At 38.9% G+C, this 17442-nt stretch overlaps 1 protein-coding gene across 1 annotated transcript; it reads left to right on the top strand.

Moving 5' to 3' along the window:
* Positions 1-9996: 9996 nt before the first annotated feature.
* Positions 9997-16800, top strand: LOC127964207 (nuclear factor 7, ovary-like). The gene is made up of 6 exons (XM_052564347.1): positions 9997-10389; positions 10469-10564; positions 13446-13676; positions 13758-13780; positions 13861-13979; positions 14186-16800. Exons 1-6 carry the CDS (start codon positions 9997-9999, stop codon positions 14683-14685), a joined length of 1362 nt encoding a protein of 453 aa, XP_052420307.1. The 3' UTR covers positions 14686-16800.
* The last annotated feature ends 642 nt before the right edge of the window (positions 16801-17442 follow it).

Below are 17442 nucleotides of genomic sequence, written 5' to 3'. Positions count from 1 at the left end.
ACTATATATACCCATCACAAAGTTGTGGAATTAATAGAACAAGGGAAATTTGTTCTGACACAAGCTCGAATTCTAGCCTATTCCTCATTACTCATATCCAGATGTTACCATTAAAAGATGCCATACAGTTAATCCAGCTGAATTAATTCCTTTGGCTTTTGAAGGAGAACCTCATGAGTGTGTGAATGAGTCCTTAGCATTTACTAGATTACGACCAGATCTGGAATCAACACCTATTTCTGAAGCAGAAGTTACTTACTTTGTAGATGATTCTAGCTTTAGAGATAACGAAGGAAATCATACAGGATATTCAGTAGTGAAGAAAAACAAAAAAGAATTTGAATCTGTGATATCACAACATTGTGTATAGCCTTGCTCTGCTCAATTAGCAGAATTAAAAGCTCTCACAACTGCATGTCAGTTAGCAAAAGGACAAACTGCTAACATTTTTACAGATTCAGCGTATACTCATGGTGTATGTCATCTATTCGGAGCAGTGTGGAAACAAAGAGGTTTCAAAAAGAGTGATGGGACTCCCATCCAACATAGTGAACAAATAGGGCAATTGATGTCTGCTATGATGCTACCAAAATGACTAGCAATAATCAAATGTCAAGCACACAAGAAGGGAAATGACTGTCATTAAAGGAAATAATGCAGCAGATTTAGAAGCTAAAAAAGCTTCAAGGTGTCAAGTAGCAGTATTAGCACCTGTTGTACTTATCGAACCTCATCCTCAATTGGATGAAATTGTTCGAATTCAACAACAAGCAGGCCCCTATGAACAATCAATGTGGCAACAAAGGGGAGCTAAAAAAGACTCACAGGAGATCTGGCGTACACATGAAGGACACATTGTTGCACCTACTTCACTGTTGAATATTCTTATTACAGATGCACATGGTTTTGACCATTGTGCAAGGGGAGAAGTAGTAAGAAAAATTAAACAGCAAGGATATTGGTCTCCTTATTTATATGCAATGGTGGATTAATTTTTGTCCACATGTAAAATATGTGCTAAATACAATGTAAGAAAAGGCATAGTGATGTAACACCAATGAGCGGATGGTATTCAACCATCTGTTCCATATTAATGAATCCTGACCCTTTTGACACATTCTACACTCAAAGACCAGAACGTGAGTTAAAGAAAAAACAAGGACTTTCGTTTTACAACCCTCTTACAACATAACTCACCACCCTGGGCGCCGCCATGACGGCAACGTCCTGGCGTGGATGAGAGTTATAACACCTTGGAGACTATCCAGAGATGCGATATCGAACTTCAAAAGGGAAGACAAACACCCCCCCTTTTTGATCGCACATTCCAGTGAAACAGACGCACACACATTCATGAGACGCACATACATTCACAAACAGGCTCAAGCATCTTTGGCTAGCCCATGGACCTTTTTTTTTTTACTAAAACTACCTCTAAATGTATTTTAATGTCTCCCTTTTTGTGCTCAAATGTATGTATGCGGCATAGTGGAATATATGAATGTTACTGTGTGTTTAATGCAAACTTTATATGCATTTAGTTAAGAAGAACTCTGTATCTCTGTATACTGGATTGGTAAAATCATAGTTCTTAGTGTCTGTATAATCGTAAAAACACGACTGTAATGAATCTTGATAGCAAATTACAAAAAGATGCATTGTTTCAGAGGAACGATCTTGCTTAAGAAAAATGTTTAATTTTGTCATCGCCATAAATTAGACCAGTGGGCGGAGATCAGCAAACAAAGAAGATTTTTCCCGCCTTAGTTTGTTTACACTTCATTGGCTCATACTGTAAAATAGGTGTAAACCTAGATTTACGTAAAAGCTCAGGGGAACCTGTATTCTGGGCATTCCGCCAGAGAGAAAAGGGGGTTCCCAGCTTTGAAACCGGACTTCAAGAAGTTCTCCGTTTATTCTTCTTTACTTTTCGTTTCATTCTAGTTTTTCTTTATTGTCTTCCGATATTTGACTTCGTTCAATTGTCTTCACGAGCCAAACGAACTTAAGTCTAATCATCTTTTGGCAAAGTTTACCTTCGCGTTAACCATCGAGCTCACGCATCATCTGCTCTGGAAAGATCCGCGGTGAGGCCGCACGGACGGACAATTTGAGCACAGCTACGCACAAGAGCCAGATCAAAGCAAGTACTTTCTTATATTGCAACTAAAATTGCTGTTTAAGGTTGTCTAGGCTATTCCATGTTTGTGAAATTATTCAATGACTTGGGGTCTCTTGCAAAGTTAACTGTTTGAAATTGTCACGCTGAGATTGGTTCTCACTTTCACTTTCTCTCCCTCTCTCTCTCTCTCTCTTTATCTCTCTCTTTCTCATTTATCTCATTATTATTCTTGTTCGTTTACCTTGTTTAAATTGTATTTTCGTTTTGCTATATACTCATATTTACTCCGTGTGAATTGTAGTTATGTACTCTTTAGTCTGTTTTTATTAAATCCTATAATTTGCTTGAATTGAATTGTTTTATTGCTCATTGAGATCGAAGTCCCTGAATCGTGTGATCTACGCTACGAGCTTTGTTTTATATGAATTAATTTCAGTAATCTTAGTAGTACAGACACAGAAAATATTGTTTTTTCCTGATCAGAAGATTAATATTTCTTGGAGTTTGTAAGAAGAGTATTTTTATTGAATTTTGATAAGGAAGTCTAGCTTCCAGTTCGCTGGACGAACAGATTGTCTAGATTAACTTAAATTAATTCTAGTAAAGGTTACCTTTAAATGATTAAATATTCCCTCTTTGGGTAATTTAATATTTGTAAGCAATAAGCACATTATATTCATAGACTCATGAATATTCACTTCATTTGAGTTAATTATTCCCCAGAAAGTGATTGTTGCTACAGTGACACCAATAGGCCATATTCCAACACCTGAAGGCCCCTTTAAACATCTTGTATGCGATTATGTGGATATGATAAAGCGTGTACAAGGCAAAAGATACATGCTTGTTATCATAGACAGGTTTAGCAGATGGGTGGAGGCAGTACCATCCGCAGATCTAGGAGCAGGAACGGTAATTACATTTCTAACAAGAGAGGTAATTCCTAGATTTGGAATTCCATCAGAAATAAGTTCAGATAATGGGTCGGCATTCATACAAAAAACTGTGAAACAAGTGTTGCAACAATTAAGAATAAAACAGAGACTAGGATGCGTTTATAGACCTCAATCACAAGGGTCAGTGGAGAGGGTTAATGGAGTTATCAAGGCCAAAATAAACAAAATATGTGAAACCACTGAACTTAATTGGATTGATGCATTACCGCTCGCACTAATGAGCTATCGCATGCAAACTAAAAGGGACATGCACTTAACACCACATGAAATGCTTACGGGTCGACCCATGCCTCTGCCATATTGTAGAGGTCCCTATAAAGGGCCGCCTCTAGAACAATTACAAATGGAACTTCGCTCTTATATGAAGAAACTAACTGCCATACATAAAGCTATCTATTTACAGGAAAAAAGAAAAGAGCCCAGAGAGGAATCGGAGACTGCCTGTCCAGTTGCTCCAGGGGACCAAATTTATCTGAGGGTATTCCGGAGAAGGTGGAATGAGCCCAGGAGAGAAGGACCCTACACAGTGGTGAGAGCTACTCCAACAGCAGTCCAAGTGGAGGGAAGCACAACCTGGTATCATCTAAACCACTGTACTAGAGTTCCCACAGGAAAGGAAAACAGACAACCAGATATTCAGGAGAGAGCAATGAGGAAAAATCAGAGACACATGATGAAGTGCAAACTGACGAGAGCTCTTTCCTCCTGTCAGACAAAATGGAGAGGACAGAGAATAAGTCTGACAACATGTCTGAAGACCATTCTATGCCTAATGCATCTCATAATGCAGACTCAAACTCAACCAATAGAAAGCAACCTGACTTCCCTTCAATTGACTTTACAACCTTTGAACAAAAGTGACAATGTGATCAACTCAACAGAACCAATGATAATCAAAAATCGTAGAGACATTGATTATGATGTTCAAGGTGATGAAGACTTTAGTCAAATTGATGCATTATGGGATACAGCCCAAAATAATGAATGGTATAAATGGGCAGCCTTTACAGCTAAAGAAACAGGAAAAGAAAATTGCTTGCTGTGCTCCAAATCTCCGTTAAACAAAGTAATAGCCATACCAAATCCATATGACTACCGAAAATGCAAAAAAGCATGCCCAATTTAGGAGAAACTTTTGTCATTTAACAGATTTTACCAGGCCATATTGTATTGCTGAATGCCTAGGATTTTTAGGAAAAATCCTAAATTAACAGATTATTTCTTTAGACCACTCTGGGGATCCTGGTGTCAGTATTCAGATATCGGTCAAAATATAAAAATTTAAAAACAAAAAGTAGAGATTCCAAAATGATATAATATAGATTATAAACAAGAATATGAGTGTTTCCATAAACCAAAAGGAACCCAAGATGTGGGTAAATTCAAAGGAAGATGTGCTATTATTTGGTATATAGATAAGAAAAATTCTTGGAAATCAGGAGTTCCTTCTAGAGCTCCAGAACTTTTAGCATTCGGAACAACTAAAGGAAGTAAGATAGCACCTGAAAAATGTGAAAATCAAACTATAGCCTTACCTGCAATAGAAATTTATGAAGATCAATCAATCAATCAATCAATCACCTTTATTTATATAGCGCTTTAAACAAAATACATTGCGTCAAAGAACTGAACAACATTCATTTGAAAAAACAGTGTCTCAATAATGCAAAATGATAGTTAAGGCAGTTCATCATTGAATTTAGTGATGTCATCTCTGTTCAGTTAAATAGTGTCTGTGCATTTATTTGCAATCAAGTCAATGATATCGCTGTAGATGAAGTGACCCCAACTAAGCAAGCCAGAGGCGACAGCGGCAAGGAACCAAAACTCCATCGGTGACAGAATGGAGAAAAAAACCTTGGGAGAAACCAGGCTCAGTTGGGGGGGCCAGTTCTCCTCTGACCAGACGAAACCAGTAGTTCAATTCCAGGCTGCAGCAAAGTCAGATTGTGCAGAAGAATCATCTGTTTCCTGTGGTCTTGTCCTGGTGGTCCTCTGAGACAAGGTCTTTACAGGGCATCTGTATCTGGGGCTCTAGTTGTCCTGGTCTCTGCTGTCTTTCTGGGCAGTAGAGGTCCTTTCTAGGTGCTGATCCACCATCTGGTCTGGATACGTACTGGATCTGGGTGACTGAAGTGACCCTCTGATCTGGATACAGACTGGATCTGGTGGCCACGGTGACCTCGGAACAAGAGAGAAACAGACAAATATTAGCGTAGATGCCATTCTTCTAATGATGTAGAAGGTACATGTTATGTGAACTGTTTCCGGTTCCGGTTTACTTAATTAATGCAGCCTAAAAATCCTTTAACGGATTTGGATATTAAAAGCACATTAGTATGTTATGTGTAAGCCAGGTTAAAGAGATGGGTCTTTAATCTAGATTTAAACTGCAAGAGTGTGTCTGCCCTCCCGAACAATGTTAGGTAGGTTATTCCAGAGTTTAAAATCTATAAGTTGTTTGATAGGGAGCCAGTGCAGTGTTGACAGGACCGGGCTAACATGGTCATACTTCCTGGTTCTAGCAAGAACTCTTGCTGCTGCATTTTGGACTAGCTGTAGTTTGTTTACTAAGCGTGCAGAACAACCACCCAATAAAGCATTACAATAGTCTAACCTTGAAGTCATAAATGCATGGATTAACATTTCTGCATTTGACATTGAGAGCATAGGCCGTAATTTAGATATATTTTTGAGATGGAAAAATTCAGTTTTACAAATGCTAGAAACGTGGCTTTCTAAAGAAAGATTGTGATCAAGTAGCACACCTAGGTTCCTAACTGATGACGAAGAATTGACAGAGCAACCATCAAGTCTTAGACATTGTTCTAGGTTATTACAAGCAGAGTTTTTAGGCCCTATAATTAACACCTCGGTTTTTTTCTGAATTTAGCAGTAAGAAATTACTCGTCATTCAATTTTTTATATCGACTATGCATTCCATTAGTTTTCCAAATTGGTGTGTTTCACCGGGCCGTGAAGAAATATAGAGCTGAGTATCATCAGCATAACAGTGAAAGCTAACACCATGTTTCCTGATGATATCTCCCAAGGGTAATATATAAAGCGTGAAGAGTAGCGGCCCTAGTACTGAGCCTTGAGGTACTCCATACTGCACTTGTGATCGATATGATACATCTTCATTCACTGCTACGAACTGATGGCGGTCATATAAGTACGATTTAAACCATGCTAATGAACTTCCACTGATGCCAACAAAGTGTTCAAGTCTATGCAAAAGAATGCTGTGGTCAATTGTGTCAAATGCAGCACTAAGATCCAATGAAACTAATATAGAGATACACCCACGATCAGATGATAAGAGCAGATCATTTGTAACTCTAAGGAGAGCAGTCTCAGTACTATGATACGGTCTAAATCCTGACTGGAAATCCTCACATATACCATTTTTCTCTAAGAAGGAATATAATTGTGAAGATACCACCTTTTCTAGTATCTTGGACAGAAAAGGGAGATTCGAGATTGGTCTATAATTAACAAGTTCTTTGCGGTCTTTGAGGCTTAATAACAGCCAGTTTGAAGGTTTTGGGGACATATCCTGATCATAAAGATCAATCATTAATAATAGCAGATTTCTTTTGGATCTGTGGAGGTGAAATATTATTGCCTTCTTTACCAGTTGGATGGAAAGGTACATGTGTAAGAGTACGGTTACTTCAAGAAGTTAGCATGGCACAATGGGGAACAGAACAGAGCACGAACAAGGAAGACAATAGAACTAAAAGGGGATACGAGCCAGACCCCAATGTATATTTAGACTCAATTGGACAGCCAAGAGGAATTCCTAATAAATTCAAGGCAAGAAATGAAATAAAAGGAGGTTTTGAGTCAATCCTGGTTTGGATCACACCAAACAAAAATACAGAGTGGATTAATTATATTTATTATAATCAACAAAGATTAATTAATTATACTGATGAGGCGTTAACCTTATTAGGCGACCAAGTGCATGCAACAAGTAGAATGACATTGCAAAACAGACAGGCTCTTAATTGGCTCTTGGCAGACAAGGGAGGAGTTTGTGTTATGTTTGGAGATCAGTGTTGTACATTTATCCCAAATAACACCGCCCCTGGAGAAGCTTTCAGTGAAGTTATGACAAAAATTTAAAAAATTAAGAAATGAAATTACAGCAAATGCCGGAAGAGACCAACACATTTGGGATTGGATTGATGTGGAATTTGGAGCATGGGGAGCATGGTTTGTTAAACTAGGGATGTTTTTAGGAGTTGCCATATTAATAGGAGGATTATTATTTTGCTGTGTATTACCGTTATTAACATCATTAATCGTCAATGCTACTGTTAAGCAAATGGAAGTGATAAAAGTCCCGAATAATCAACAAAGGATCACTGAAAGGAGTCTGGAGGAATATTATGAAGGATGGCTAAACAAACTGAACTTAAATGAGCAAACTTTTGATGATAGTTCTATTGACTCTAATGAGGATGGTGAAGATGTCTAAAGGTGAACCATACCCTGGATATAAGTGCCAGTTTAACTTCGGCCCTGGGAGGCTCTCTACGATACATAAGGTATCTGAGCTGAAGATCAACTTTTATAATCTTGTGATATTCAATAATTGATGTAATGTATGTATTTTATGTCTTTTATAAATAACTGTGATAACCACAGTAAATGCTGAACCAATTGCACGCTCAAGCTTATAACATTGTGTACTATTAAAGAAGGAGTTAGGGAGACTGGATCTTTTACTCCCTCCTCATCAAAAAAGGAGATAAGATGTTTGGTCCAGTAATCCCTCAGAGTGGAATTTCATAATCTAGTCACTGGTGATAATACAATGTGACTTATTTAGTCACTAGGTAGTGTAACTAATATGACTGGATTATGGAGTAGCACTCTGGATAAGAACAATCAAATGTGAGACTTATTAAGTCTCAAAGGGGAGAATATGTGAATGTGAATCTAGCCATTTTTGTCTGCTAGTATTATTCTATTATATTCTATAGGTAATAGAAAGTTGCCTACGTGCTGGAATGTACAAAACTGATGAGAAACATATGGTCAGACATATATACAGGGCCTTTCTTTAGAATAAATCAAGCAGGGGGCCTCTCCTCTCTAGGGAGGTATTAAAATTGTAATCATAAAGAAAAGTTTGACTATGTGGAACCGCCCCATATAGTGTATATAAGAAAATACCAAATAACATTCGAGAGATCTCCTTGCAAAGACTCTCACTTTATTTTGCTTAAAATAAAGTCTTTTCTTCTGAGAGAAAAATCCCTGACTGAGTGTGATTCTTCTGAGAACTGGCAGACGACACTACACCAGTTTGTTGACATGACAAAGTTTTAAAAAAAAAAATTATTTACCCATTAGGCACAGCCAGACTTTTTGCCTTTATTAGTGTCAAAGATAGATGTGTTGATAGATGTGAAATTATCAACATATTCAATTCAAAACCCAGACAATGACTATGACTTGTTTAGAACAGATGTCAATAGAAGAGTGAGCACAAGTGAGACTCAGAATTATTATTTCTCTTTTCTATCACACTGTCTAGCCTATCCCAATAACCACATTTGGGGTCTTAGCCCCTTGAGTTTGTGCATATGTGGCAGGAAGTGCATGCAGATGTCTGTCCCAGCTCTTAAAAATGCCAAAGTTCAGTTCTCTAAATGCACACAAAACCCACACCACATCTATCAATTCTGTGGAACGCTATTTGAGGCTAAGCTTTTCCATTTATTAATCATGTTCAAGAAATCACTAATGCAGGCATGCGCCCAGAATTTTTTGATTAAACATAAAGTGTGCATAACTTCATTGGTACAGAGATGAGTGTATGTTTTGCAAAACAATTGCAATTGCTTTTTATCAGTTATATAAGAATAACCACAATTAAATTGTGTCATACAAAGGGACATTCAAGTCAGAGATGGAAGAAACAATAATAGAAAAGACGGCAAGGCAAAGTATGTTCAATTTGTGGAGTGAATGAAGGATGAGAGGAGCAAAATGTAGATGCAGAATATGGAGCTTTAAAATATGCACACAATTAAAGTTCATTTAATGTGTTAAGAGAACATAGACAGAAAAAGCCTGATTACCATTACATTAACTCTTTTTTAGCTTTTGTTAGACTATCTGTTATTGCATTTGTTATAGTAACTTTTTTAAAATGTTGCATGAGTTTATAATATTTTGATTTCTATTCAGATTTTATCAAACATGTTCTATCATTTATTTTGAATTTCACACATAGATTGAGTTAAATGATGAATTTTTCTCAAAGCATAGGCTTTTTTTTTGGGGGGGGGGGTACATATGTTGTTGAACATGTATGCTTGGTCATGGGTTAATAAATCATGTGTTTTGTTGTTGTTGTTGTTTGATCATTTTTAATAAATAATGGGATGACCCACTTTACCAGACCAAGGCATGCCAGACCATAAAAGAAATGAAATTTTTTGATCTCAGAATTTTTATTGGTATTAATGGTAATCAAACTGAAATATTAAAGGTGGACCTTGAGGTTAACTAAAATAATAAAGCAAAGAAAAGAAGTATAACAACAAAAACATTTAGGAATATAAATGACATTTTACAAAAAGTGGCTCACTTTGTTCCTCTAATGAAAAGTTAACCACTATTGTGGTTTTAATGCTAGCTTGTGCTTATTTGTGCAAAATACAGGAAATGCGTCATTAACTGTAGGTAGACAAGTACTCAAGTACTGATACCACAGGTGTTGTTATTACTTCCTACTTGACAAAAGCAAAAAAGATTCAGTGATCAATGAAGAGCAATGATAAAAACTTTAAGGATCTTGTAGAAGTTTGACTCTAAACAGACAACAGAATTTTGTGATTATTGTGTTTGTTTAATTTTTTTCTTAAAGTTTCAATTGCTGGAGCTCAAACAGTGAAAATGGATTCACTAACTGTAGAGGAACTTTCTTGCCCTGTGTGTCTTGAAATCTTTAAGGATCCTCTTCAATTGTCATGCAATCACAATGTCTGTAAAGAGTGTCTGCAACAGCTGTGGAGAACCAAGGAAACTCGGGAGTGTCCTGTCTGCGGGAGAACATCCTCAAAAAATCCTTCCTGTAATCTTGTGTTAAAAAACTTGTGCAAGTCATTCCTGAAGGAGAGAAATAAGAGGTGTTTAGCAGGGTCTGAAGAGATCTGCAGTTTACATGGTAAGAAACTCAAACTCGTCTGTCTGGAGGACAAACAGCCGGTGTGTTCAGTGTGCAGAAATACACAGAAATATGCCAATCAAACGTTCAGACCCATCAGTGAAGTTGTCCCATCATGTAAGGTAAGACAGGTTTACATGAGGATAAGTATAACTTATATTACAGAAAGAGTGTCTTATAGATTTTCACTTTGAATTTCAGGAGGAGCTCAATGCAGCACTGAAGTCCTTTCAAGAGAAACTTAAACAGAAAGAAAACCTTAAAAGAGAGTTTGAGAAAACAGTTCAACATATCAGGGTGAGGATTGATTCTACTGACACATTAAATCATTAAATTACTAAATTACTAAATATTGAATAGTTCAATTCAATTCAATTCAAGTTTATTTGTATAGCGCTTTTTACAATACAAATCGTTACAAAGCAACTTTACAGAAAATTACGTTTCTACAATATTTAGTAGTAGCTTATAAGTGGTGACTGTCAGTTTGTGCACGTTTGACAGGATTTTAAAATTAATACAAGCCGTAGTCTGCCAGACGATGAACATTATTAATATGATTCATTAATAATTATTATATGATTCAGTTGTACACTTGATTCAGTTGTACACTTGTAGCAATATTTGTTAGTTCTGTTTGTTGATTCAGGGTTAGCATCATCTGAGGTCCTCTGATGGTCAGCATCATCTCTTCTCAGGTGTTCTGGATCCAGACTGGAGCTTGTGTAAATCCTAGTTACATGGCAAAACATAGAAACAAATAGAGACATTGGCATAGCTGCTTATCCAACAAAGTAAAATTAGTTTAACCAAAGCTAATGAATAAGTATGCACATTTGATCAGATGCAGCTACACTCTAGAGATATCTTTAAGAGATACATTTATTTGAATGCTTGGCGAAAGAGATGCATTTTTAATCTAGATTTAAACAGAGAGAGTGTGTCTGAACCCCGAACATTATCAGGAAGGCTATTCCAGAGTTTGGGAGCCAAATGTGAGAAAGCTCTACCTCCTTTAGTGGACTTTGCTATCCTAGGAACTACCAAAAGTCCAGCGTTTTGTGACCTTAGGGAGCGTGATGGATTGTAACGTGGTAGAAGTCCTTATGAAAGGAAAATATATTTACCAATATATTTCTTAAAATATATTGTGATATATTGTAATATATTATTTTCCCTTTTTATTTTCTCATATTTTATATATTTGAACACATTTAATAATATATTGATGATACATATATTATATAATATATTGCAAAAAAATACAAATGATTGCCGCTTTCAATATATTGCAATATATTGGAAAAAATAAATATATATAAGAATATATGCCTAAAATATTACATGATATTTTCCAATATACTGCAATATATTTTTGTTTCATATGGGAGGCTAGTTAAGTATGCAGGAGCTAAACCATTTAGGGCCTTATAGGTAATTAATGATAATTTGTAACTGATATGGAACTTACTGGAACTGGAATAGGTAGCCAGTGCAGAGACTGTAAAATTGGGGTAATATGATTATATTTTCTTGACCTCGTAAGGACTCTAGCTGCTGCATTTTGGACTACCTCTAGCTTGTTTATTGAAGATGCAGGGCAACCACCTACAAGTGCATTACACTAGTCCAGTCTAGAGGTCATGAATGCATGAACTAGCTTTTCTGCATCAGAAACAGATAACATGTTTCGTAGCTTGGCAATGTTTCTAAGATGGAAGAATGCAGTTTTTGTAACATGGGAAATATGATTTTCAAAAGACAAATTGCGGTCTAATATAACAACCAGATTTTTGACTGTAGAGGAAGTAACAGTACATCCGTCTAGTTGCAGATTGTAATCTACAAGATTCTGTGTAGTGTTATTTGGTCCAATAATTAATATCTCTGTCTTATCCGAATTTAATTGGAGAAAATTATTTGTCATCCAATATTTTACATTTTTAACATACTCTGTTAGCTTAGATAATTGAGAAGTTTCATCTGGTCTCGCTGAGATACATAGCTGAGTATCATCAGCATAACAGTGGAAACTCTGTATTTTCCGTATTTTCTAATTATATTACCAAGAGGCAACATGTATATTGAAAATACAAGGGGACCTAGGACGGATCCTTATGGCACTCCATATTTTACTGATGATAAATGAGATGACACCCCATTTAAGTAAACAAAATGGTAGCGATCGGAAAGGTAGGGAGCCTGCCCTTGAATACCTGTATAGTTTTGTATTCGATCTATGAGTATGTCATGATCTATGGTGTCGAATGCAGCACTTAGATCAAGTAAGACTAGAAATGAGATGCAGCCTTGATCTAACGCAAGAAGCAGGTCATTTGTAATTTTAACAAGTGCAATTTCTGTGCTATGGTGGGGCCTAAAACCTGACTGAAATTCTTCATACAGATCATTTTTATGCAGGAAGGTGCTCAATTGAGCAGACACAACTTTTTCAAAAATTTTAGACATAAATGGAAGATTTGAAATAGGCCTGTAATTTGCCTGTACACTAGGATCTAGTTTTGGTTTCTTAATAAGAGGCTTAATAACCACCAGCTTGAATGGTTTTGGGATGTGACCTAAAGATAACGACGAGTTAATGATATTGAGAAGCGGTTCTTCGGCTACAGTTAACAACTCTTCAGTAATTTAGTGGGTACAGGATCTAATAAACATGTTGTTGGTTTAGATACAGTGATAAGTTTATTTAGTTCTTCCTGTCCTATGGTTGTAAAGCACCGCAGTTTATCTTTGGATGCGATGGATGAAACTGAAGTGTTAGATGCTGTAGAATCTACATTCGCTATTGTATTTCTAATGTTATCTATTTTTAGTGAAGAAATTCATAAAGTCATTACTATTAATTGATCGACCTGGGTATAAGCACAGTGAAACACATAAAAACAAGAAAAGACTGAATTGACCAATAATGTCTCAAGGATCATACTGTAGGTCCACAATTCTCAAATGTCTGTTTAATATGGAAAATGTGCCTTTTCATGCAGACATGGTTGCCACATTTTCGAAAGTTTGTTTTAAAACGATATTAATGACTTTTACAATATTACTTCAGAAAGTTAAAGTTGTAGTTAACTATCTAACATTTAGCAACTCATTCTTCATGCTGCTACAGAATTAGTTTAATCTTTGAGATGAACTGAATGTGATTTGATTTCAGTCTCAAGCTGAATACACAGAGCATCAGATTAAAGAGCGGTTTAAGAAGCTTCGTCAGTTTCTTAGAGATGAAGAAACATCTACAATTATTGCACTGAGGGAGGAAGAGGACCAGAAGAAGCAGAATATGAAGGAAAAGCTGGATGACATGAACAGACAAATCTCAGCTCTTTCACACACTATCAGAGATTTGGAGGAGACAATGAAGAGTAATGATGTCTGCTTTCTAAAGGTCTGAATTCAGATAATTTGTTGACTGATTCATTGATGAATGATGGACTTGTTGATGATAAATTGTATGTTTGTTCTGCAGAAGTTTCCAGTCACGATGGAAAGGTGAGTGATCTGCTGGTGTTTGTTTTCTCTGCTTCTTAAGCCAAAGCAACTGCAGTTCTGACTCTTGAATCTTCTTCCAGAGTCCAGATCTCACAGCCAGATCCACAGATGGCTTCTGGAGTTTTAATTGATCTGCCCCGTTATTTGGGCAACCTGCCATACAGAGTCTGGAAGAAAATGCTGAACTCTGTCCAAAAGAGTGAGTCTGGAAGCAATCTGTCCTGTTGCACACACACTGGAAATGATGCATGGGGGGAGACTGAAAGAATTAGCATTGATTTTTGCACAGTGAGAGGACGATGTCTGATGTCGAATTGACATAATTCATAATAATCTGTGTACACTTCACTCTTTATCATTATATGAGCATCATAATAAAAGCACCTGTTGGTTTTGTCTTATCAGCTCCAGTGACTCTGGATCCAAACACGGCTCATCCACATCTCATCCTGTCTAATGATCTGACGCGTGTCAGATACATTTGGGACGAACAACAGCTCCCTGATAATCAAGAGAGATTTGACATCTGTGAGTGTGTTCTGGGTTCAGAGGGTTTTAACTCAGGAATGCACTTCTGGGAAGTAGAGGTTGAAGAGAGTGAATGCTGGAGTCTTGGAGTAACTACAGCATTAAACCAAAGGAAAGGACGTGATTTCTGTAACTCGAATGTCTGGTGTGTGCAGTATGATCCATACAAACTGCTTGGGCCTGGTTTTCCTGTTAAACAGGAGCTTAAGTGTGTGAGAGTTGATCTGGACTATGACAGAGGAACAGTATCATTCTCTGATCCTGTAACTTACACACATATACACACATTCACAACCACCTTCCCTGACGTCATCTTTCCATTTTTTTGTAATCTTGATGAAGTTAAGTGTCTGAGGATTTTACCAGTTAAACTGTAAAAACAATCACTGAATCACTTAATAAATTTAAATGCATTTACTTGTGCCATCTTACATATTTACTATGTTAAAGTCTGAATTTTGCGAAAATTAATCTCAACACATTTTACAAAAGCGAGCGAGGAACAGTTATGTTGCCCTTTTCACAGCCTCTCACTGAGTGAAGACACTTCAATTTCTCAAACAATCCAATGTCTTACAACCAAGCTTTTTCTTCCTTTCTTATATTTGCTCTCTCTGCATCAGCTCATTCGTTGTGTTGATGGGGCACAGGTGTGACCACTCAGCCCGTGATGAGCAGGTGCAGGTGTGACTGCTCAGTTTTTAGGGTGACGCTAATGAGAGCTCGGGACACGTGTCCCTCTCCACCGCGGCGTACCTTTGTTCCGCTGGGGTCAGCTTTCGGCTTATGTATATCACCGGGTGTTCCTCACCGTCGTGGCCCCAACCTGGTGTAGGATGAGTCCGTCTGCAACAGGAAGGGGCAGTTGAAGTCAGGGGCTCAAAGGTGACGCTTCCGTCTCGGGGGACCACGGGACCTTCTCCGGCTGCCCCTTCCTGGTCAGGTCTGTCAGGGGAGAAGCTAAGGAGGAGAAGTTAGGGATAAAGCAGTGGTAGTACCCTGCCAACCCCAAAAAGGCTCATCCCTGCATCTTGGAGGTGGTCAGCGGCGTGGGGAGGATAGCTGCCACCTTCTCTTGTGGTCTAATGAGTCCGCAACCCACCTGGTACCCCAGGTACTTAGCGTCGGCGAGGGCCAGATGACACTTCCGAGGGTTGGCGGTCAGGCCAGCCTGGCGTAGTTCCAACAGCACCCTCTGCAACCCCTCGACATTGTCCCTCCAAGTCTCTGAATAAATGACGTCGTCGAGGTAGGCCGCCATATATGCTTCGTGCAGCCGGAGGAGGATATCCATCAAATGTTGGAAAGTTGCCCGGGCCCCATGTAGGCCGAAGGGAAGGACCCGGTACTGCCTGTAGCCACTTGGGGTAGAGAATGAGATGAACCGGACCCTTCCCAAATGGTCCAACAACTCATCGACACAGGGTATTGTGTAGCAGTCAAATTCAGAGACTTCGTTAAGGTGGCGGAAGGCGTTACAGAAGCAGAGGGTGCCGTCGGGCTTTGGAACCATGACGATGAAGCTGGACCATGGGCTGCATGATGGTTCAATTACCCCTAAGCTCAGTATTTCCTGTACCTCTTCCTCGATGGCGGGTCGCCGAGCCTCCGGGACACGGTAGGGCCACTGCCGGACAATGGTCCCCGGTGATGTGCGGACATCATGCGCCAAGATGTGGGTCCGCCCAGGCTGGAGGGAGAACTCATCCAGAAACTGATTGTCCAGGTGTTGCAGCTCCGACTTCTGGGCGGCGGAGAGTTGGGGGATCCATATCAACAACCACGGGAGTCAAGCTGGTGTAGGCAGAGAGCTGGGGCACAGTCCCGACCCAGCGCTCCAGAAGATTGATGTGGTAGAGCTGATCTGCTTTCCTTTTGCCTGGTTGCCGCACACTGTACGTAACGGGCCAATCTTTTCGGTGACAGTGTACAGTCCCTGCCAGGTGGCTACGAACTTGTAGGCAGCTGTGGGAACCAGAACGTGGTCTCCTCGCTGGAACTCCCGTGGTTGGGCTGCCCGGTTGTAGTGACACTGCTGCGCTTGTTGTGCCTTGACGAGGTGTTCCTGGACGATGGGCATGACTTGGTCGATCTGCTCCTGCATCTTACGCACGTGTTCCATGGGCAACGTCAAGCAGACCGCGGAGTTGTCGGCCGAAGAGCAGCTCAAATGGCGTAAAGCTGGTGGAGGCCTGAGGGATCTCTCGGATACCGAAGACAGTGTTGTGCCTGAACGCGTTCATTGAACGATAGTTCATGAACTCGTTCATATTTTGGGCGAACGTGAACTGAACGTGCTTTATTAATGCCTGATGAACGTTACTGTCAACTCGTTCATTCAAAACCCGGCTAAAACACACCGTAAACGGGTCTTAATATGTAGCGGAAAAACACCCAATCTGGCAACACCAGCCACCAGTGTCCCACCGCCGTCCGCCGCATGCGTGACGCCTCATCAAACCTCACCGACCTTGTCATAAACATCATAAAATTATTTTAAATGATCATACACCTTCTTGCTACATGCTGCTGTTGCCTCCGTGCTTTAAAAAAAAAAAAAAGCATGGAGGCGACAGCAGCATGTAGCAAGAAGGCGTATGATCATTTAAAATAATTTTATGATGTTTATGACAAGGTCGGTGAGAATGGGAGACAAAGCATTAAAGTAACAAGGGGGAAATGCTGTCCCCTCAATGCTAATGTAAACCCTGGTTGGATAAGGATTCAAAATTGGATATGAAGATATTGTCATTGTTAAAACTGATAAAATAATTGCTGTCTGTGATTCTATATGGGCTGTTGCAATAATTTTGAAAAATAATAGCTCACAGCAACATATGGAAAAAAAGAACTATGAACTATGTTCATCTTTGGAACTGTGTGAACTTAGTTCAAAATTTTGTAGTTTGAACGATGAACTGAACTAGTTCATTTTAAAATTTGTGAATTGAACTTTGAACTAGTTCATGTAGAAAGTGAACTTTCCCAACACTGACCGAAGAGCAGTGTGGGTCCTTGCTCTCCCGTGCGCAGTGGGGCTGGCGGTCACACACTGCTCTCTGTAGAAACACATAGAGTAAGGAATTAGCCAAGTCTTGTAGAGACATCGCTCACCTCTGCGTTCGTTTGCTGGG

Source organism: Carassius gibelio, chromosome B8 (genome assembly GCF_023724105.1).
Source record: "Carassius gibelio isolate Cgi1373 ecotype wild population from Czech Republic chromosome B8, carGib1.2-hapl.c, whole genome shotgun sequence".
Lineage (NCBI taxonomy): Eukaryota > Metazoa > Chordata > Actinopteri > Cypriniformes > Cyprinidae > Carassius > Carassius gibelio.
This window is presented reverse-complemented; position numbering and strand designations above follow the sequence as displayed.

What these genes read in the sequence shown, in the direction of transcription:
- LOC127964207 (XM_052564347.1), top strand. Translation starts at nt 9,997, where the DNA reads ATGGATTCACTAACTGTAGAGGAACTTTCTTGCCCTGTGTGTCTTGAA. An exon ending in ATGATGTCTGCTTTCTAAAG is followed by an intron (nt 13,677 to 13,757) that starts GTCTGAATTCAG and finishes TTTGTTCTGCAG; the next exon opens with AAGTTTCCAGTCACGATGGA. An exon ending in GCTGAACTCTGTCCAAAAGA is followed by an intron (nt 13,980 to 14,185) that starts GTGAGTCTGGAA and finishes TTGTCTTATCAG; the next exon opens with CTCCAGTGACTCTGGATCCA.